This window comes from Globicephala melas, chromosome 12 (genome assembly GCF_963455315.2).
Source record: "Globicephala melas chromosome 12, mGloMel1.2, whole genome shotgun sequence".
Taxonomy (NCBI): domain Eukaryota; kingdom Metazoa; phylum Chordata; class Mammalia; order Artiodactyla; family Delphinidae; genus Globicephala; species Globicephala melas.
The window spans coordinates 75,118,937-75,142,514 of NC_083325.1; the positions used below are offsets into that span (position 1 = coordinate 75,118,937).

Genomic DNA, 23,578 nt, shown 5'->3' on the forward strand with positions numbered 1-23,578 from the left:
AATTTGTGGCAACAGTTTTTGCTTGTCATCATGATTGTGGGGATTCTGTGGACATTAAATACCCAGCAGCCAGATGCTAAGCTTTTCATTTAAAAAGGATTATCCCACTGAAATTTCCAGTAGCACTCAGGTGAAGAGAGACACCTTGGGACAATTCATAGTTTATAGAAGGCGTTACTCCAGTTCACACTTCTTTGTAACTCATAATTCCTGGATCTCTAGTGTGTTATATGAGCCTTTGATCTTGTCCCCCATCATCTCCCTAATGGATTTCTTTCTTCCTGCCTTGTTTCCTTCTATTGACCTGAAGTCTGCTTGTGCCATTGCATTTTTGAAAAAAAGCTTATGGGATGAGAGAAAATAGAAAAGTCTGGTCTCTTACTGAATATGTTTTTAAATATTTTTTTCCTTGATATGTATTTTGCAAATTGGAGGCATTTATTTAATGTTGTTGACTATAATTCTGTATATCATTATTTACTATCATTTGGTTGTTTTACATTTTATTCACTGGCTCTACCTTTCCTTCATATTTGCATTTCAGCTCCTCCCTCAATTGTTTCTCTACCTTTCCTTTTTACTGATATCAAATAAGTCTTCATGTGCCTTAAAAACAATCAAGAATTCACCAAGAACTTACATCATTGCACTGTTTATACACTGAATAATGTGCATTAAGTAAACATAGGATCAAAAAACTAACTCTTAAAATATAGGCAGATGTGCTTCATGAGAGATCTGCAGCTTTAGCCAAATAACCTTTAAAAATGAATGCAGCATAGCTCTCATGGGGTAATACTGAAAATTGACTTATGTTTAGAATATTTTTACATGAGACTGTTTCCTTAACCAGGAATAAGTCCATTGGAGGAAGGGCAAAATCTTTACACTGTAAACCATAAAAGCACTGACTGAAGTTAAAGAAGGCAAATAAATGAAAGGACATATCATGTTTGTGGCTTGAAAGACTCAGTATTATAAAGATACCAACTGTCTTCTAATTGATGTATAGATTTAGCACAATCTCAATAAGAATTTTTCAGGCTTTTTTAAAGAAATTGATAAGCTGATTTATTTAATATGAATGGGAAAACGGAGCCAAGAGTAGTCAAGACAGTCTTGAAGAACAAATTTAGAATTTAATAACTTGGCCAGATATCAAACTTATTAAAACTGCAGTGGTAGTTTTACTAAACTTGTGGTATTGGCACAAGGGTTAGAGAAATAGATTGGTGGAATAGAGGATCCAGAAATAGACCTGCTCGTTTAGTTACCTGATTTGTGGCCACTGGTGCCACTCTGGTGTATTTAGGAGGGATGGTCTTTTCAGTAAGTTGAACTGGAGCAATTGAATATCCAAATGGGGAGAAATTAACTTTGACTCCTCTTTCACACCACACACACACACACACACACACACACACGCACACAACTTCATTCTCAAAGCAATCAAGGAACTTGCTTGTAGTCATGAAGTTAGTAAGGAACAAAAATTTTGAGTCCAGGTCTACCTGGTTCATTCCAAGGTGTCACACTGCTTCTCAAAGAATGCTTTTATTTCTGTCTACTGTCACTCTAAATAAATAAAGGATCTTTTCCTATTCCCTAAGTTTAGAATTTTTGTGAACTTTTTATAAAATTGTGGTAAAATATAATTTAGCCTATTGTGAGTTGGTGGGGAAAGTGAGTTTGAATGTCAGTATATTGGCATTTTTCACTTGCCTGCAATTGACTTTTTTTTTTTTTTTTTGGCTCCTTTGGGTCTTCATTGTTTCGCGGGGGCTTTCTCTGGTTGTGGCGAGCAGGGGCTCCTCTTCCTTGTGGTGCACGGGCTTCTCACTGTGGTGGCTTCACTGTTGTGGAGCACGGGCTCTAGGCGCACGGGCTTCAGTAGTTGTAGCACACAGGCTCAGCAGTTGTGGCTCGCACGCTCTAGAGTGCAGGCCCAGTAGTTATGGCACACGGGCTTAGCTGCTCCGTGGCATGTGGGATCTTCCTGGCCCAGGGCTTGAACCCGTGTCCCCTGCGTTGATTCTTAATCACTGCACCACCAGGGAAGTCCCCCTGCAATTGACTCTTAATCTAAATTAAATACTTTTTACTTCAAGGATCTCATAATATTTTATTGCTAATTTTTAAATTAAAACTGATCAGATAAGGGTCTTTACATGATATTCTAAATAGGATAGTAATAAGCTTAATTTATACTGAAACTAATCCCTATTTTATGTTTATCTTTTATGTGTAGTTTTATTGGCCCCCGTTTAAGAATTCTGGGGTCTCATGAAAATTTTTATTTAATTAATTTATTTTGCTTAATTAATTCACTTAATTTATTCAACCAATGTCAGATCCCTATATGCCAGACTGTGCTTGACTTGAGAGACACTTGAAGAAAACATTATTCTACCCACCATCATCAAGTTTGATTTTTTTGTGGTGAATACAGATGAGTAAACCAGTAATTACAGTATAATGATTGTAATGCTATTGCCTTATTGCACTTTATTTAACACAGTGATTCTCTCCATTAGAATTATTATCTTTCCTTTCTGGTCTTTTTGTACCAAATTAACCACAGGCTAGATTATATTAGAGTTGTTTCTGGGTTTTTTCTCCCTACTAGATTAGAAACAAGAAAGCTGAAACCATTCTCCACAGCTTTAACAGTACAGATGACCCTTGAACAACACAGGTTTGAACGGCCCAGGTCCACTTATACATGGATTGTTTTCCCCCCAAAAAATGCGGAAAACTGGGAAATTTTTTTGGAGATTTGCAACAACTTGAAAAAAATCGCAGACTGCATAGAAATATCAAAAAAAAAATTAAAAGTTAGGTATTTCATGAATGCATAAAATTATAATTATATATATAGCATATAACGTGTTAATAGACTGTATGTTACTGGTAAGGCTTCTGGTCAACAGTAGGCTGGCTACTACTAGTTAAGTTTGGGGGAGTCACAACTTATATGTATACTTTGGTGGGGTGGGGTGGGAGTCGATGCTCCTAACCTCCGTGTTGTTCAAGGGTCAACTGTACTCAGATCTCAACAAAATGGTTGGAGTAATTTAAGTGGCTTTGTTTCTTTCTGTTTTATCGATGAATTTATTTTTGGACACTGACTACTTGTTTAAAAAAATTATTTCACATCCTATATAGATTTCTACATTAAAGCATTGTTTAACTGGTAGTGTGTTCTCTGATCAGTGTGTTAAGATCATACTCTGTAGAGTACTGCACTTTGAGAAGTTTTATGACGGTTGTGAGTTTTTATTTTTGCCTGTGTGTGGTGTTCTTTGGTTTGGGGTAGGGGTAGGTTTTTAGAGTGTCCTCATGTTCAGTAATCACAGAAGTAGTTTAGTTTTCAATAAAGATGTAAGATTCAGACAGTTCTTGAAATCATACAAGCCTTTTTTGATGGAATAATGGAAATTGGCAAGGTGAGTAGAGGTAGAAGTGAGATATAATACTAGTCTGAACTACATAGTTCATATGTTAAAAACTCAGTCTGTTTAAATGCTCTTTGATGAATGAGGGAAGATTATTAAGTATCTTCTGTGAAGATGGCCTCTCTCTTACCTTTATATTTTTAAAAAGTTGAAGCACTAGATGCTAAAAGGTAGATTAATTACTTAGTTGCTTTTAGAAAAGAATTACAAGCAATAGAAATGGAAACAACAGATTTTTATTTTGGTTTGCGCCTGATATTGTTTGCTTACAGATGGTCATAAAATGTAAAAATTTAAGATAGCACACTTGACATATTTATGCTTTTTGCTTTTTATATTAGTCTTTTAAGATGATGTGGAAGATTATACTTTTAACTAGAATTATGTAGGTTTTTTAATTCATTGAAGCCTTGGTTTTTCCCGAGTAAAAATTTTGTGTCTTTATATGGCAAATATATAGTTAAAAAATTTACATGGTTTACTCTCCCATGTAACCTCAAGCATATCCCAGATTTAAGTATGGTATATGGCATTAAATGTTCTTCATGAGGTGTAGCAGAGTATAACCGAAAGGGAATTATTCAGATATAATAGTTAAAAAAAAAAACTCAGTCTAGTTATTAGCTATGCATCCTTGAATAAGGATTTATTAAGGATTTAGCTTCTCTAAGCCTATTGTGTCACAAGTAAAATGGAGATAATATCCTTGTCTCAGAGTGTTGTTAAGATAGCATTATATATTAGTGTTCTAAGGCTGCTGTTACAAATTACAACTAAGTGGCTTAAAACAGATTTATTGTCTCACAGTTCTGAAGCTTAGAAGTCAAATTAAGGTGTCAACAGGGCCATACTCCCCTTGAAGGCTGTAAGCACAATCCTTCCTTGCCTCTTTCTGGCTTCTGATGGTTGCTGATAACACTTAACGTTCTTTGGCTTGTAGACACAGCACGCCAGTCACCGCCTCCATCATTACCTGGCATTCTCCTTATGTGTCTGTCCTAATTTTCCTTCTCTTATAAGGACACCAGTCATTGGATAAGAGCCCAACCTACTCCAACATGACACCTCATTTTAACTTGATTACATTTGCAAAGATCCTATTTCCAAATAAAGTCAAATCCACAAGTACCAGGAGTTAAGACTTGAACATATCTTTTGGGGAAGCCCAGTTCAGCCCAGTACCATGTAAACTCTGGTCCCCCCAAATTCACGTTCAGCCCACATGCAAAATACATTCACCCCATTCCAGCATCCCCAAGAGTCTTGAACCATTCCAAAAATCCCAAATCTTATTTTCTAAATCAGGTGAGATTCTGAATGTGGTCCACCCTGCGGCAAAATTCCTCTCCATCTTTGGGTCTATGAAACCTAGGAAACAAGTTATCTGCCTCCAAAATACAGTCATGGGACAGGCATAGGTTAGACAGTTCCATTTGCAAAAGGCAGAAATTGGAAGGAAGAAAGGAGTTACATGGCTGTTACAGTCTACTCTGAATGTTCCATATATTTCTTTTGAAAAGTAATCAGAGAAAAAAAATAGCGAACTGAAAGTACTAAGTGTATGGGCTCTGGGTTAGAACTAACTGAAGGTAATAGCTTAAAGTGGAATTAGGTCATCCTCATTTTAGACTTTTTCCAACTATGCATTCTTTATCATTTATTCTTTGCCCACTCCAACTAACTAGTCATCTTTCATTATCATCTTATCATTCTTGAGCTTTCCAGAGCCTCGCCTTCTGAAAGGGACTCTACCTAGTAGCCTATATGTAGTTGTACCCTTTTCGGGACCCTGAATCTACTTGGATTACCATTTTTATTTGAAATTAGTAGTTGAAAACTTGCTCTAAAATGAAACCTTAATTTATCTTGATTCTAATTTATTAGCCTCCAAACCTCTATCAGAATAATCTTCAGGTAGACTTTTTTTTGTTTTTAAATAAAAACTATCCACTGGGAAAGATTTGAGAATCTTTATTTTTTAAAAAGTAGAAAAAGTAGGGGCTTCCCTGGTGGCGCGGTGGTTGGGGGTCCGCCTGCTGATGCAGGGGATGCGGGTTCATGCCCCGGTCCGGGGGGATCCGGCGTGCCGCGGAGTGGCTGGGCCCATGAGCTGTGGCCGCTGGGCCTGTGCGTCTGGAGCCTGTGCTCCACAGCGGGAGAGGCCGCAGCGGTGAGAGGCCCGCGTACCGCAAAAAAAAAAAATAGAAAAGGTAAATAAATAAAAGAATAGGCTCAGGAGTTGTTATTCCAGATCCCAGGGAGGTGGAAAATAATGAAAAGAAAAAACTTTTGAGATTTATTTTGTGGTGGTTTCAGTTGTTTTATATTTTTCTCCCCTGTGTTTTTCACAGTATTAAGATCTTTTTGATTTCTGGTATTAAATAGGGAAGAATTCTAAAACAATAGACTTCTCAAGGAAATTAATGAAAACTTATAAAATCATATTATTTCTACTAGGATAGTTGTGAGGTGTTTGCCTTCATTCAGTTGTCATGAATGAACTTGATAGATGCCTATGTAAATAGCGTATAAGGGGCAGCACACTACTGTGTGATGAGCTCTGGCCTAAGACTCCTGGTTGCCTAGCTGCATGTCACATCACTTTTGGATTATAGTGACTTCATCTGTGAAATTATAGTACAGATCTCCATGTCCCATACACTCTTATTAAGCTAGTGATTAAGCAGTGATAAATGATAGGGGTGAGGTCAGTGATAAATTGAAGGGACTGTTACCGTTTAACACATTTGGTGGAGAACACATCTTTTAGATGACCAGTAGCAATGGTATGAATATAGATGACCAATTTGTATGTTTGTTTTTAACTAATTTTGAAATAATTTCAGACTTAAGAGGAAATCATTAACAATTAAAAAAAAAAAAACCTAGCCAGATTCTCCAAATGTTATTTAACTGAATTTGCTTTATTGTTGTTTCCCTCTCCTCGCTTCCCCTCTCTGCATTTGCCTGTCCCTTCACACCCATTTGTTTTCCCTGATAACTTTTGAAAGGAAGTTGCAGACACAGTGTCCCTTACTCATGAACATATCAGTGTGTGTGTGTGTGTGTGTCCTGAAAGTAAGGACATTCTTTTGTCAAAGTCAGGAACTTAACAATACTACTATCAAATCAGCCGACTTTATTCACTTTGCCAGTTGTCTCATTGAAATCCTTTATAAGAAAGGCGGGGGGGGGGGGGGGCATTGGGGCAGAGAGGGCGATTGATGGATTTGGGGGCTCACACATGACATTTATTTGTCATGACTCTTATTAATCTTGAACTATTTCTCAGTCTTTTATGACCTCAACATTTTTGAAACGTATAGGCCAATTTTGTAAAATATTCCTCAATCCCAAAATAGTTTTGGATGACATGCTTTCAGTGTTTAAAAACAACCAGTTTTTTTTTTTTTTTTCCCCCACGTGGCTTGTAGGGATCTTAGTTTCCTGACCCGGGATTGAACCCAGGCCCTCAGCAGTGAAAGTGAGGAGTCCTAACCACTGGACCACCAGGCAGTTCCCTAAAAAACCAAATTTTAAATGTTTAATGAATATTTTAAATTGAGTTGAAATGCTTATTTAATTAATTTGTAAGGAAACGAAGTTATCCTGGCCCTTTGTGAAATTAATTTTTCAACTTCATAAATGAAAGTGCTAATTAGTCTTCTAGAACTGAAATTCCAAGATTTTTTAAAACTCAAGGCAGTTTGGCATCATTAGACATTTTAAGTTGTCAAAGTGCATCAGGAGTTTGGTATATTAGGAGCTGATAGAATATAATCAAGAAATATCTAGACACAGGAGGAATTCCTGTTGGATATTGATAGGACTACTTGGAAGGTACCAAATAAAATTGTCTTTTCTGGGGTAAGTATGTATTTTGAATTTGGTGTTGAAACCTTTAGTGCATTAAGAATAAGGAGGTAGGATTAGGCCTTGTTTCAAGTAGTGATAAGCAGTGGTACAGAGATAGTAATGAATAAGAAGGAGAGAAGTGAACAATTAGGGTACTATTAGGAAATTCATGTGAAAAGTAGGTTTGGAGTAATGACTTGAAAAGTAAGCTGAAGAATATAGAGAAGGTACTCTAGCAGGATGCTGTAGGTTTTTAGTATAAAATGACATCATCAAAGTGGCCTTTGAATGGGAAGATATAATTGTTATTTATGAAAACAGATTGGAATGATAAGCAGAGCACCCCTACCCTACAAAAAGTTTAAAGAATTGTTATCGAGACTCGAATGGGCTAATGATCAGTTATTGTTGTGAACGGTTGATGGTACTATAAACAGAAATAAAAATAGGGGACTAGAAGGATTAATAGTGAAGAGATCGAGACAGTATTAAAAAACTGAATTCTTTTACTTTTTAGACTTTTCATATATGAGCACGAGTTTATGTAGAACTGCAATGAACATGAGAATTTGATGTCAATGACTTTGGTGTATAAAACAGCTTGTTAAAGTTACACACTTTCAGGAAAGATATTACAGAACTAGACCTCAGGCAGTTGATATTACATTAAACATGTATAAATATTTGTGTACTCACTGTGTATGAGGCATCGTTTTAGGTACCACGTATCTAGCACATAGGCGAATGTAATTCTATGGCACTTACATTGGAAATGGGGCTGAGGATTCAAATAAATAATAAATATGTATAATATACTGGATGATGGGAAATTTAATGAAGAAAAATAAAGCTAGGGCAGTGGGGACTGAAAGTAAAAGAGGGATATTCTAACCCGCTTCACTCTCCAGGATTATAACTCTTTTACTGCTCCTTGTCCCTGTAACTCTTTTTGGCCCTTAATGCCTCTCTATAACTTTGCACTGACAGTGTGTCCTTGGCACCATCTATACTTTGTGGTCTGGATTGTACATACAGCACTATTCTAAATAGAAGTGATATACAATAGTGAAAGCTGGCGGTGGGTTTTGTTTATCTGAACTACTAAATCTGCATTTTATAATTTTCTATACATTTTTCTTTTTTAAAAGGACACTGTCAAGTACTTTTAAATGGTTATATGTAATAAGAACAATTACCTGCTTCTATTTATTTTTGTTTTTATCAACTGCCCTTTAGTAGTATTCTTTGGAATGGGATATAAGTTAAAAAGGCTTTTTGTTCATTTGTTTTAAATGATCAACATTAAAGCTCTAGGAATAATAAATATGTTTACTGCTACTATTTCTTGTCTGTAAAACAGTAGTATTTTTATGGAGAGTAATTTTTAAATAAAAAATTTAAATAGTGTGTAATTTGGCTTTATTATCTGATATTGTGGGTTTTTTAAGTTTGAAATTTAATCGGGTTAACTAAGAAATCATTTTTCTTTACATAAGTATATATGACTTAATGAATTTTTATATATTCCAAAAAAGTACAGATTTAGTTGGTGTTAACACTGTGAGTAAATTTCAATTAAACTTTTAGTGGCTTAAAATCTGAGTTTGCTAGCTGTTTGTAACTTGCTTGTTAATGTAATTGAAAATTTTGTTGGTGGTTTCAGTATTCTGGTATTGATACTAGTATGTATGACATTAGTTGTTATAATTATGTTTTAAACTAAACTTCCAAGAACGAATACAGGTTTTGTGTATGACATTAGACGTTTTTAAACTAAACTGCCAGGAACAATACAGGTTTATTTTTCTCATGTTTTCTAGTCTCTTTTTTCCCCCATATTATAGCCAGACACATTAAGTAAATGTGTGAGATTTCTCCTTCAACTTTAATTTTCTGTTATACCGTATAGGAATTAGTGGGGTGAATATTTCTATATTGACTGACTTCTTGGTTTAAATGACTTTTATTTGAGGAATGACTTTGTCAAAAATATTTGCTGACCACAGCTGCTTTGTTGTAGGAGGACTGACAAATGGTAGTGGTCGATATATCTCTGCAGCACCTGGAGCAGAAGCAAAATATCGAAGTGCTTCAGGCACTTCCAGTCTGTTTAGCTCCAGCAGCCAGCTCTTTCCTCCTTCTCGGCTTCGGTATAATAGGTCTGATATTATGCCTTCTGGCCGAAGTAGATTGTTGGAAGATTTCAGAAACAACCGCTTCCCAAACCTTCAACTTAGAGACTTGATTGGACACATAGTTGAGTTTTCTCAAGACCAGCATGGTTCTAGGTAGGTGATTATTATTTATGATACTTTCTATTGCAATTTTGCTTTGAAAGAGCCAAAGTTTTTCTTGACTAGAATGATTTAACCTTTATAAAAGTTAGAATTGTTTAAAAAATAAATATCCAATATGGATTTTTCTTTCCTGTTAGGATGAACTATAAAAATACAGGTTTTTAATTTATTTTCTGTGGTTCTTCAGTTTTCTATAATAAAAATAGAGCAATGTCCTTTTATTGGATTATCTTTATTACATTGACAGAATACATTTAATTTCTTCAAATTTCCTTTTGAAAATAATGTTCCAAATTACATTTATGGACTTGTGTCCCTGATATATACTTTGTCTAAAAAAATGTTTAAAACAAAGTTTACATTAAACAGACCATGTGTACTGTAATGCTTGAGGTACATGCAAATTAGTGGTCTCAAGATAATACACAGAAAGGAAAATAGTAGTAGAATTCTAACACATTTACTAAATTTGAGGTATCTTTTTAAAGTAAATCTAAAATTTTTTAAAGTAATTTTTCATTATATAGTTGCATACAGATTTTATCTCCCTATGGTTGAAAGTTCTTAAAGTTCCTTAAGAGTAGCAAATCGACCTTGTGTCACTCACAATGGCTAGCTTTTTTTTTTGGCCGTGGCATGCGGGATCTTCCCCAACCAGGGATCGAACCCATGCCCCCTACATTGGGAGCACGGAGTCTTAACCACTGGACCACCAAGGAAGTCCACAGTGGCTAGCTTAGTTAGGAATTAAGTTGTGTCTCATGAATTTTATTTCTAAAGGTTTCTTTTATTATGTTCTAAAAATACTTAGTAATAATATGATTATTAAAAATAAATGAATACCAGTAATATCTTTGTAGTTTTTCATTGATTATAATAGAACCAGAACTAACTTAAGAGGCATTAAACATCTTCACGTCCAGATTTTTTGCCAGTCTAACTAGAAGTTATTTTAAATTAAGGTGTTAACAAAGAAATGCTCCATAACTTTTGTTCTTTTTATTTTAAATTGAATAAAATGTTTTAGTACTATTTCTGGAAATGATTTTATTTATGTGGATATGTATATACACACACACACACACACACACACACACATACACATATATATCCAATATATATCAGGGTGTATAATACTCGAGTCAGATTCGGATATTGCCGGAGCTTATTATCAATATACTGTCATGGCATTAAAATTTTTCCCACATAGATTCATACAACAAAAGCTAGAGAGAGCTACTCCAGCTGAGCGACAGATGGTATTTAATGAAATTCTACAAGCAGCCTATCAATTAATGACAGATGTTTTTGGCAACTATGTTATACAGAAATTTTTTGAGGTAAGCACACATACATGTTTGTATATGCTTAATGCTTAGGAAAGCTCTGAAAGTTGGGTGAGTTTATTTTCATATAAAAATATGTGAGCTGGGGAGAAAATATTTACAGATCATATGTCTGATAAAGATTTTATATCCAGAATATATGAAGAATTCCTGAAACTCAACAACGGGAAGACACCTCAGTTAAAAAATGGACAAAGGGCTTGAATAGACGTTTCTCCGTAGGAGATATTCAAATGTGCAGTAAGCACATGAAAAGAAGCTCAGCACCCTTAATCATTAGGGAAATGCAAATCAAAACCACAAGGAGAGTCTATTTTACATCTAGTGGGATGGCTGTAATTTAAAACACAGAAAATAACGAATGTTGATGAAGATGTGGAGAAATGAGAACCCTTGTACATTGTTGATGGGAACGTAAAAATGGTGCAGCCACTGTGGAAAAGTTTGGCAGTTCCTCAAAAAACTAAACATAAAATTACCATATAACCCAGCAATTCCATCCTAGGTGTATACCCAAAAGGATTGAAAACAAGGACTTAAACACCAATGTTCATTTCAGCATTGTTTATAATAGCCCAAAGGTGGAAACAGTCCAGCAGATGAATGTATAAACAGAATGTGGTATATACATGCAGTAGAATATTGTTCAGCCATAAGAAGGAATGAAGCTTTGATACATGCTTACACATGGATGGAACTAAGTGAAATAAGCCAGGTACAAAAGAACAAACATTACAGGCCTCGATTTATGTGAAATACCTAGAATAAGCAAATTCATAGAGACATAAAGTCGACTAGGGTTTCCTAGTCTTACTAGTAGACCGGTTGGGGTAAGAGGGGGAATAGGGGGTTATTGCTTAAAGAGTACACTGTTTCTGTTTGGGGCAATGGAAGAGATTTGGAATCAGATTGTGGTGGTGATTGCACATGGTGAGAATATAGTCAATGCCACTGAATTAAAAATGGTTAAAATGTCATATTTTATGGTATATATTTTTTAAGTGTATGGTCTTACATTAAATGAGAAGTTTAATACCAATCCTGATTAATATTTGAAATATATTTGAAAATATAAAGCATTAGGAGTAAGTCTTATGTGAAGCAATTAATGAATAGTAGTACAGTCTTTATGTGGATTTGTTAGGTGTCATTTATTATGTAATTCAGAAAATTTTTTAGTTTATAACTAAACATCTATGTTGTAGCTTGACTTAACAGATTTTCTCCACAGTCAGAATATAGTTGAGAATTATCTGGTCTGAATGTATGCCTCAGAAATTCATTTTATTAGAAGACAGTGGGGGTGTTTATTTGAAATGAAGAGTGAAGATGTTTACTTTAAAAGAATAGCAGGTGGTTAATATGTTAGTAAAAAGGAAATAGTAGATAGAATGACTTACCCTCTAAAAAGTGATATTATTTCAAGCATCTCTGGGTCTCTCTTAATTCGCTTTTACCTAAATGCCTTCTCCCTACATACTTGCCAAATGTGATATTTTATAAATAGATTAAATAGACTGCAAACAGTGGGTTATTCAAGTTTAACAAAGTAATATTATAGTCATTTTTATTAATTTTTTTTTTCTGTCAGTTTGGGAGTTTGGATCAAAAATTAGCCCTGGCTACTCGTATTCGTGGTCATGTTCTACCCTTAGCATTGCAGATGTATGGCTGCCGTGTTATTCAGAAAGCATTAGAGTCTATTTCATCTGACCAGCAGGTAATTGTAAGTTAAGACAAAATTTTTGTATTATTTTATCCAATTTTTAAATTTTTATCTTACAATAATCTTGGAGTGAAACGTTAAATATTTACACAGACTAAAATATTTTTTAAAATGTATCTCAAACAGTATGTAATTAATTGAAAGTTACACAACACATCTTTGATCTGTCCTTTGTTCATTTTCTTCATCTTTTCATTTCTAAGTGAAAGTGAGTACCTACTCTATGTCAAGCAGAGTGCTAGATGGTAGGTGTTTCTGCTACCACTACTCACTTGATTTTCTGTAGTATCAGGAATACATTTTACTATTCCCAGTGTTTATTTGGATTACACTTAAACTTCTATCATAAGAATAAATATTTTAAAACCAATTGTATTCCTATATGCCAGTTAAAAATGTATATACAGGGAATTCCCTGGTGGTCCAGTGGTTAGGACTCCGCGCTTTCACTGCTGAGGGAGTGGTTCAGTTCCTTGTTGGGGAACTAAGATCCAACAAGCCGCGCGACGTGGCCCAAAAAAAAAAAAGTGTATACAAAGTTTTAAAAATTTCATTCAACAGGAAAAGTAGCCTCAAACATCCTCTTAACAAGATTTACAGTTCTTTTAAGAGAAAAGAGAGCACATATAAATTAATTGGGAAGTATACCATGTTCTTGGATGGAAAGGTCTAAGTATTTTAAGTAAAAAAGGGATTAGTACAATTCCAGTTATGTACTCCTAGGAATTTTCTTGTAAATGATAAAAATAAATTTTTAAATTATTTTAAATAGACAAGGATATTAAGGAGAGTAGGGGATGAGGAAAATTGCTTATCCACTAGATTTTTTAAAGAAACTGTAGCATCACTAATTAATTAGCATGGTTTGCGCATGAGGTAAACAGACTTTTAAAGTGAAATTCATAACCTCCCATAGATACTGTATATAAGTGGTTTATGTATTACAATGAAATGTAGTAAGAGTAAAGAAAATAATTATTTCTTAAAAGGTATTGGTAATTAGTAAGTTTGGAAAGAGATTGGCTCTGACTTTCAACCTACATTCATATGATAAATTCCAGAATTAAAGGCAATAATGTATGTGGATGGATAGATGGATGGATGGATGGATATGTATGTGTTATGTATATACATTAATCACAGCAGTGAACATCTGTGAGAAAATAGCATTGTTCCTCTTGAGGAAATCCTGAGTTTTAGAGTCATTGAAGATGTGTCATAATGGAGAGAGATTAGATTAACAGTTTGACTGTATTGGTACTTAGAACTTCTCTGCTCTTAACTCTCAGACTGGTATAGATACTTTAAAGATATTTTGGGAACAGTTCTCAGAGCTTTCTGAGATGCCCTTCCCAGGTTATAATCCTCAAGTTTGGCTTGAGTAAAATTTTCCAATTCTTTCTTTTAAAAAAAACCCGATATTTTACGTGTCTTTAATATTTGAAAATATAAAACATTGGGAGTAAGCTTCAGATGATTAATGGTATTACATTTCCTCTTTGGATTCTTCCCCCACCCAGCTCTGCATGGCTTATGGGATTTTAGTTCCTTGACAAGGGATCGAACCCAGGCCCTCGGCAGTGAGAGTGCAGGGTCCTAACCTCTGGACCACCAGGGAATTCCCTCCTGTTTGGATTCTTAAGTACATTTGATTTTGTAATTTAGTCCATGTTTTTAGTTTATAACTAACATTTGTGAGATATCTTGACTTCAAGGATTCCTCTAGTTATGTCAGAATACAGTTGAGAGTTTTTTGGGTGAGAGAGTTTTGGGGATTTTTTTTGGCTGTGTTGGGTCTTCGTTCCTGCGCGTGGGCTTTCTCTAGTTGCAGCAAGCAGGTGCTACTCTTTGTTGTGGTGCGCGGCTTCTCATTGCAGTGGCTTCCTTTGTTGCCGAGCACGGGCTTTAGGCGTGCGGGCTTCGGTAGTTGCAGCATGCAGGCCCTGGAGCGTGTGGACTTCAGTAGTCGTGGCATGCGGGCTCCGTATTTGTGTCTGGTGGGCTCTAGAGCGCAGGCTCCATAGTTGTGGCGCACAGGCTTAGTTGCTCCATGGCATGTGGGATCTTCCCGGACCAGGGATCAAACCCGTGTCCCCTGCATTGGCAGGTGGATTCTTAACCTCTGCGCCACCAGGGAAGTCCCTGGGTGAGAGAAATTTTAAATATGAATACCGGGAATTCCCTAGTGGTCCAGTGGTTAGGGCTCTGCACTTCCACTGCGGAGGACATGGGTTCGATCCCTGGTCAGGGAACCAAAACCCTGCATGCTGCACGGCGCAGCCAAAAAAAAAAAAATGTGAATATGTTTACACTAGGTGTACTCCATTTCTTCACAATACTATTTCCTGTGGCACTAAAAAGGCACGCAGGTTATTGTGTGGCTACCTGTATTTTCCCCTAAGGATTAAGATGTTTATTGAATGAAGTTTTACAAACTTATGAGAAAAATATTAAGATTGTTAGTTAAAAGAAAATGCACTTAGTAAATAAACCTTACTGTAAATAAGTTTAACCTTATTAGTAATCAAATATAAAATTGAAAGGTGTCATTTTTGCCCATTAAATGAGCAAAAATCTAAAATCTCCTGAGAATCTGTCCCTGAAGAAGGTATCAAATGATAAAGGAAAGTTATATTGAGTCAGGTTCTTATTTTGTTTTTTGGCCACACCAAGCTGGGATCTTATTTCCCCGACGAGGGATCAAACACAGGCCCCAGCAATGGAAGCTCAGAGTCCTAACGCCTCGACTGCCAAGGAATTCCCTGAATCAAGTTCTTTGTTATAAGATTATTAAAAAGAAGAGTAAAAGTGCTCAACAATAATTTCTTCTCATAATTGAGATATTACGTGAAAATCACATAGCCCATCAGTGCTCACTCAGCTCCTTACCCTTTTCCGGTCACTTGATAAACTCAAGGAGCCATCAAAAATAATTACTTGGGGGAATTCCCTGGCAGTCCAGTAGTTAGGACTCCTCGCTTCCACTGCAGGGGGCACAGGTTCAATCCCTGGTCGGGGAACTAAGATCCCGCATGCTGTGCGGCACAGCCAAAAAATGATAATAATAATTATTATTTGGGGGAAGGGGTATGCTAAGTGGATAAAAAAACGTAGAATTCTAAAATCATTATCTTAGTTGTCAGCTGAGAAAGATAAGTGGAAGGTGTACACAGTGAAGATAGTAGTATATAGCAAATCGAGTACCACTAAGTTATATTTCAGCAGGTATCATTTACATTATAATCCTGTAAAATGTTTTAGTAATTCTCACCTTCAGTGGCTTCTGCTTATTACACTTTGGGGGATGGGGTGGGAATTTTAAACTTTGACGTATAAAAAATTGCAAACAAATTTTTGAGTATACTTTTGTTCCTATCTCAGTACTTTTATGTAAAATTCTTCTATGCTGTTTGGTGAGGTAATTTAAATGTCTTCTCTTGCAGAGTGAAATGGTAAAGGAGCTAGATGGTCATGTACTGAAATGTGTGAAAGATCAAAATGGAAACCATGTTGTACAAAAATGTATTGAATGTGTTCAACCACAGTCACTACAGTTCATCATTGATGCTTTCAAAGGACAAGTAAGATTGATTTTGGGCTTCTAATTAGTTAGAATTTTAGTGTTAATTGACATGTTTTTTATAAATCAAAAGATAATACCCAGTACTTTCATACAAAAATAGGAGATAAATACTGAATGTGCATTAATTTCTGCCTCTTTTATAGAGTGAGTCAATAGATAGCTTCATTTTTTGCAGCTGAAAAATGTAGAAATATGAGTTTAATTTATATTACTCTAAGAAGTAAAGAAAGACAACTACTGTTAGAATTGTAAACCCAACCGTGTTTTCCAAATTTTCTGGGAGAGGGAGAGGAGGGAAGAAGACTTAGGACTGTATAATAAAAGGCAAAATAAATATCAGTTAGTAATTAATAACATAATAATTAATAGCTTCTAATTACAACATGCACTACCCCTACTGCACAATCCATTCCTTGTCATTATTACATGCCTTCCATCTTCTGATTAGGTTCCTTTTGATCAAAATATCCGTTAGTGAACTTATGGTTGCCGGCAGTGGGGGAAGGGATAGTTAGGGAGCGTGGGATTGACATGTACACACTGCTGTATATCAAATGGATAACCAACGAGGACCTACTGTATAACGCAGGGAACTCTGCTTAATGTTATGTGGCAGCGTGGATAGGAGGGGAGTTTGGGGGAGAATGGATACATGTATATGTATGGCTGAATCGCTTTGCTGTGTACCTGAAAGTATTACAACATTGTTAATCGGCTATACTCCAATATAAAACAAAAAGTTTTTTAAAAATCAGTATAAAAACAAACAAAAAGGATGTCCATTAGCTCCTAAATTCAGTACCCTGCTTCCCAGCCTTTGTCACATGACAGTTGGCATATTATCAATAAATGTGAATTCCCCATTCTATTTTAAATTAATTCAGCATGTTATCAAAAACCTGTCCTTCCAAAAATGTCACAAAATGGAAATTTATTTCTTCTAATTGTTTTAAGGTGTTTGTACTTTCAACTCATCCTTATGGCTGCAGAGTAATCCAGCGCATCCTAGAGCACTGCACTGCAGAACAGACCTTACCTATCTTAGAAGAACTTCACCAACATACAGAGCAGTTGGTACAGGTATAAACTCCCTAATATTTTGAAATGTTTATATATTTTTGAAAATATTCTGATTTTTTAAAAAGGAAATATAATTTATTGTTAACACATTATAGAAAAACTCAGTGAGACAAAACCTGTGGTATTCTCCTGATTGTACTGTTGGATTTTTAGAAAATTGATGAATATCTTTTTAAAGAATTACCATTATTCTTAAGGAAAGTAATTTTTTAATATCTGCACTTAGGATCAGTATGGCAATTATGTTATTCAGCATGTACTGGAGCATGGTCGACCTGAAGACAAGAGCAAAATTGTTTCTGAAATCAGAGGAAAGGTCTTAGCCCTGAGTCAACACAAATTTGCCAGGTATTGCGTTATTTTCTCATTCCAGGGGTCAAGTCTTCCAGCTCTCTGGCTTTTATTAGTAAGCACAGAAGTGCATATAGAATATAGCGTTGGAATATAGTCTTTTTTAGTAGAGGCAAAAGGTACATAATAGAATGTTGCTTTTGTTCTTATAGAATTTACACGACAAATTGGTTTGCCCTCATATATTCCATTTTTGAAATCTGTATTTGGAAAATTATTTCTCCCCAAGATGTGTAAATAAATGCAAATCTAATTTATTTAGTGCATGTTCATGAAAGCCTTAGACCTTATTAATGATCTACTCCCCCCCCTTGAATTACAGTTTTATTTATTATTTATTTATAATTTTGAGGCCTGTAATTAAACTTACAGATATCCAATATGGGTTCTTCTATGATATTAATTTCTGTTTTGAAAGTAACTGTAAGAGAATTACAAGAGAATCCTATTTTGACTCTTCTGTCTTCCAGTGTGTTGAGCAGGTACTTTCAAAAACCAAGGAAATTTTTCTATTAAATATAACAAAATAACTTTTTGTGTATGTCCTTTAAATTTTTAGCAATGTAGTAGAAAAGTGTGTTACTCATGCCTCCCGTGCTGAGAGAGCATTACTGATTGATGAAGTTTGCTGCCAGAATGATGGTCCTCACAGTGCCTTATACACCATGATGAAGGACCAGTATGCCAACTATGTAGTTCAGAAGATGATTGATATGGCTGAACCTGCTCAGAGAAAGATAATCATGCACAAGGTAATACAGTTTGTAGCACTTAAAATAGATGATTCAATTTGTGTGACTTCAGGCTACTCATTTAACTTCCCTAGGCTTTAATTTCCTCAGAATTGTTACAACTGCAGAAAAAAAAATTTTTTTTTTTTACATCTTTATTGGGGTATAATTGCTTTACAATGGTGTGTTAGTTTCTGCTTTATAACAAACTGAATCAGTTATACATATACATATGATCCCATATCTCTTCCCTCTTGCGTCTCCCTCCCTCCCACCCTCCCTATCCCACCCCTCTAGGTGGTCACAAAGCACCGAGCTGATCTCCCTGTGCTATGCGGCTGCTTCTCACTAGCTATCTATTTTACGTTTGGTAGTGTATATATGTCCATGCCTCTCTCTCGCTTTGTCACAGCTCACCCTTCCCCCTCCCCATATCCTCAAGTCCAGAAAAACATTTAAAATCAGTGGGAAACCGTTGGCAGATGTAGGTATGGAATACCCCTTTATTAAATTCTTAAGGTAATCAACTCAGTAAAATCACATTCATTTCTCATCTATTTACCTACCGTTAGTTAGCATTGTTTTTCCCTTCACCGTCTTATTTAGGTATATTTGATTTGCCATAATACATTGGCTGAACATTGATTTTAAAATCTGATTAGATTTTCTCACTAACCTAGTAAATTTTCTTAAAGAGAAAATTTATATCGGTTTGATTTTTTTTTTAATCAATTAAGCTGTTTTCTCTCTCTGTCCTGCTAGAATCAAATGATTCTTTAAGAAATCATTAATTTCCACAGGAAAACTTACTGTTAAAAAGAACACTGGTAGTATTTTTGCCCTCTTGATTTTCTGTGTTTTTAAAAATTTAGTATTTCTGCTTAAGAATATATAACTAACATTTTTTTCAGTCTTATTTTTAACAACTACATTATTTAATCAATATCATATTTAGGGCATTTTGATTATTTAATAACTTCTTAGCAGTGTTTATATAAACAACTTTGCATAATTAAGTGTTTTTGTAAGGTAAATCCCTAGATGTGGAATTGCTGGCACAGAGTATGTGAACATGTTACATTTTAGTAGATTTCTGCCAAGTAGCTCTCCAGAAATCTTGTACAAGTTTGCAGATCTATCTAGTATTTGAGAAGAGTGCCTGTTTTACTGTTATCTCATCAATACCAGTTATTATTTATAAAATCTTTGCCAGTCTGGATGGAAAGATAATGATATGATTCTTCTCATTTGCATTTTTAAAACAATTAAGGAGATACTGAACGTGTTAAATGTATTAGCTATCACACGTCTGATTGCTTGTTCATGTCTTTTGCTCCATTTTGTATTGAATTTTTGTCCAGTTGCTTAGAGTTATAGAATTTTGCCCTCGTAAACCTTAGAATATAATAGCTCATTAGTGATACTTCTCTGCTATGTTTGGAGCCCCTCTCCTGTTTGCATGTGTAGTAGTTTATAGGAATAGTGGTTTGTTTATTCACTGAACAATTTTGAGAGTAGAAGTTGGGAGAGATTGAGTGGAACAGAACTGCTTTTGCAAACAACTTTCTTTGGATTTGAATTTTAAAATTTCAATTATTCTTCCAAATCACCCAAATTTGGGGGCACTTTTTTAAGGAATCAGAAACTAAAATGACTTAGATTTCCTAAGCAGATCATTTATTTTTCAGATTCGACCTCACATTACTACTTTGCGCAAATACACATATGGGAAGCATATACTGGCCAAGTTGGAAAAATATTATTTGAAAAATAGCCCAGATCTAGGGCCTATTGGAGGACCACCAAATGGAATGCTGTAAAGGAAAAAGAGAAGATGATGTAACCATGTGAGAGGAACGTTTCTTTTGTGAATTATCAAAACACAACTCAACTATGAATCTTCAAATTTTTTTTAAAGTGAAACTATTTATTGACTTTATTCATCCATTTGTAAATTTTTAAGGTTCTTGTGTATATTTGGGGGTGGGGGGTGGTGAATTATAAATTATATTCAGCCCTGAGTGGAGACCTATCAGATTGGATTGCTGGCAAAGCACAGAATGCCTGTATATGATGTAACTGTATCAAAAAATGCTGTCACATATTTTGTAAATTTTTACCTTGTAAAGTCACAAAAATAGTTTTTAAAGGAAAAAGTACAGTATTCTTTTAATAAACTGGCTTGCAGTCTGGTAGGTCTACGGACCCCATAGCACAACAGGTTTATAGAAATGTATATAGAAATATAGTCCTTATGGGTTTTTTTTTTTGTCCTTTGTGTGAAGCCTTTTATAACAGATTAACAGTCAACTGCATAAATATTATTAATATTTTTAAAAGAAAGTTAAGTTGTATTTTGGTAATTCACAAACTATCATGCAAATAAAAACTCGGCAAGTAAGACAAGAATTAAATGATTTGAAATGAACTTACATTATTTACAGTAGATGTGGTTTTAATACAAATACTGCCCCAAAATGTCTCTGGCAATGTACAGAAGTATTGTATATACTTACATATGTAATTGTTGTAAGAGGTAGAAAAAACAAAATCATGGTGACACTTCCATCCAGTTAAGTACGCTAAACGAAAAGTTAAGTTCCATTTTAACTTTTCAGTTTGGTTTGCGATGAGAAAGAGTGGAGATTTGTATATTGTTTTGCTTATAGAATTACAAGGACATGTTGAAAAAGTGTTGAGATTTATTTTGCTTTTTCATAGTAGATTCAGAAAGTAGGAACAAGATAGAGGTGAAAAGGGGCCACTGAAAAGTGAATTTGATAGCTCAACATTTAAGCATGATTACATATTCAGATAGCTTTTTTGCTTCCTATAAATATATGCATTGTGTGTGTGTAGTAATAGATGTAAGTTTACACTTTGAAAGCAAATCTTGTTTCAATGTTTATTATAAAAAGCCTTGCTAATTTAGTAATGATGTTTTCTTTGGTTGTACAGGTGTACATTTGTAAACCTTAATGCTGTAAATGGAATTTGTTTTATCTCTTTGGGAAACATTTGCATTTTAGTGTACATTTATGTCCCTGCCCTCTGACCTGGCATATAGTGTTGTATAATGTAAATTTATTTCTCCAAATCAAGAGTGATTTTTTAAAAATTTTTTATCTTTATATGGTTTCAGAAGTATGAACCAGCTTTCTTTTTATTATTGTGAAAAACATTTTGTTTTATAACATAGTTGTTGACTCTGTTAATATGGACATGCTAGGATTTGGATCACTTTCAAGAAGTCAGGGTATTGTGCATAATAGAAAGTATTGGACTGAGATATTTGGTTACCATGGAGGCCAATGCTTTTTCCATCTTATTAAATGTGATGTGACTTTTTTCTTTGTACAGAAGAGTACTGTATTTTTGAATAGCCTACTCCCAAGTAATAGCAAATCTGTATGATAACATTTTTTCTCTGGACATAAGACATAACAGTAACATGATGTACATTTACAAGCGGCCTTATGTACATTTCCCAACAATCTTTTTAAGGCAAAATTGTGACCATATGTGTATAATTAAAATCGTTTTTAATCCTTTGCCTATGAAAATATTTTGGAAAAAAAAACTTGCTTTGTATATTCAGTTTCTGAAAGATAAAGAAAGTGCTTTGTATTTTGTTGAAGTCAGTATTTTGTATAAAACTTTTATGTTGACCCACTTATGTTTAAAGCTAAAAACTAATGAACCATGCTGTCTCTTTCAATTGAACATGTAAGGGATTTTTTTATTAGAAGTCTGCAGAAGAAAAGCAATCTTCTGAGCACAATATTGAATATAAAGGTTTTTTCACATAGCTGTTCATATCATGAACCTAAGAATAACGGCATGAAGTTTGGGGTGCCAGACATACTTTTTCATGTTTGATGTTGAGTTATTCTAGTTTTCTAATAACCCAACATTTCGTGTTGAGGCCATAAAATTTAACCACTTGTCAGTGTCACGGTCCCTTCTCATAGTCACACTAGTTCATCAGCATGTCCCAGGCACAGTAACAGAGCTTTTTTCCCTCCATACAGAACTGCTCTCTGCCACTCTTCCCCACTTTGTTTTGCCAGCCTCAGAATGTCTTGGACCTGTGTTGAACTTTTGTTCCCAGTATCAGCTCATGGTTTCAGGATCAAAGTTGTCCTTGTTGCAGATTGGTGGTGACTTTCCTGGATTTGCACAGTTGAATTCCCGGTTTTCCTTTATCCTTATCTTCTGTTCACACAGGCAAATTATTTCTGCAAATTTAGAAAGTCCTAGAGAATGGCACATTGGGAAACTGAACAGTTGTCTTGGGTTCCTGATGTTCCCATGTATCCCAGTGTTGACAACCAATCTTCCCAGTATTTTAGGGTTTATTGTATTTTCTAGAAATTCTGCAGTCTGATATTTTTGGTGCCCACCTCTCTAATTCCACCTTTTAATAAATTGGCATGGAGTTTTGGTATAATCTGAAAATGACATTTCAGAATAAACTTAATTAGGCAGAACCACTTAGGCTTTGCTCTTGCGTGTCTTGATATGGATTGTTTCTGGACCAGTTTGTCTTAAGTCCTGGCTCTTATTGGTTCATATGAAATAATGTTATCTTCACTTCTTTGTATATTATGTATAAATTAGAAAATGAAAAATGTGTGAATAACATTGTATGAAATAAATCTGGTCTTGTGTTTTTCTCTAGATAAAATACCCCTCTGTACCTCAATTACAGTTCCATTGACCATTCAGATTTACTCTGATTGAAGGAAAACAAAAATATCTTTATCACATGGATGCTAGTCTAGGGCCACTGATGATTACACTGATGGTATTAATTCTGTCTTTTAATATTCATAATCTAATTACATAGCGTGATTACACACCTCATATGATGAAACTTTAAGCCTGTTTCCTTACTGATAAAATGATACTGATAAAATGATGGTTTTTGAGGATCAAATTAAATCACATATCTTTACCCACACGTGTTTGTTTCCTTTCCACATGCACTTCAGGAGACTAAGTACAGTTTGGGTTCAGGCACGGATTTAAAGTTAACCTCACTGTTACAAACCTTGTGAACTTGGGTGTGTTAGCCTCAGAGCCTTCATCTTTACTATGAGATGGAACTATTTTTAAATCCATGGTTTTAAGAATTGAGAATATATATAAAAA

General features: G+C 34.9%; 1 protein-coding gene across 9 annotated transcripts in view; it reads left to right on the plus strand.

Moving 5' to 3' along the window:
• PUM2 (pumilio RNA binding family member 2) overlaps positions 1 to 23,082 on the plus strand; it is a 92,060-nt gene extending 68,978 nt beyond the window's left edge. For 7 of the 9 annotated variants that reach the window (XM_030858324.2, XM_030858329.2, XM_060309163.1 and 4 more), the window contains 8 exons: positions 9,331 to 9,598; positions 10,818 to 10,947; positions 12,545 to 12,679; positions 16,123 to 16,260; positions 17,217 to 17,342; positions 17,569 to 17,690; positions 18,253 to 18,445; positions 20,113 to 23,082. In XM_030858324.2, coding sequence (XP_030714184.1) covers positions 9,331 to 9,598; positions 10,818 to 10,947; positions 12,545 to 12,679; positions 16,123 to 16,260; positions 17,217 to 17,342; positions 17,569 to 17,690; positions 18,253 to 18,445; positions 20,113 to 20,244 — 1,244 coding nt within the window. In that variant the 3' untranslated portion in view covers positions 20,245 to 23,082. The remainder of the gene's footprint in view (positions 1 to 9,330; positions 9,599 to 10,817; positions 10,948 to 12,544; positions 12,680 to 16,122; positions 16,261 to 17,216; positions 17,343 to 17,568; positions 17,691 to 18,252; positions 18,446 to 20,112) is intronic. The other 2 variants (XM_030858325.2, XM_030858330.2) reach the window with 1 other exon arrangement.
• The last annotated feature ends 496 nt before the right edge of the window (positions 23,083 to 23,578 follow it).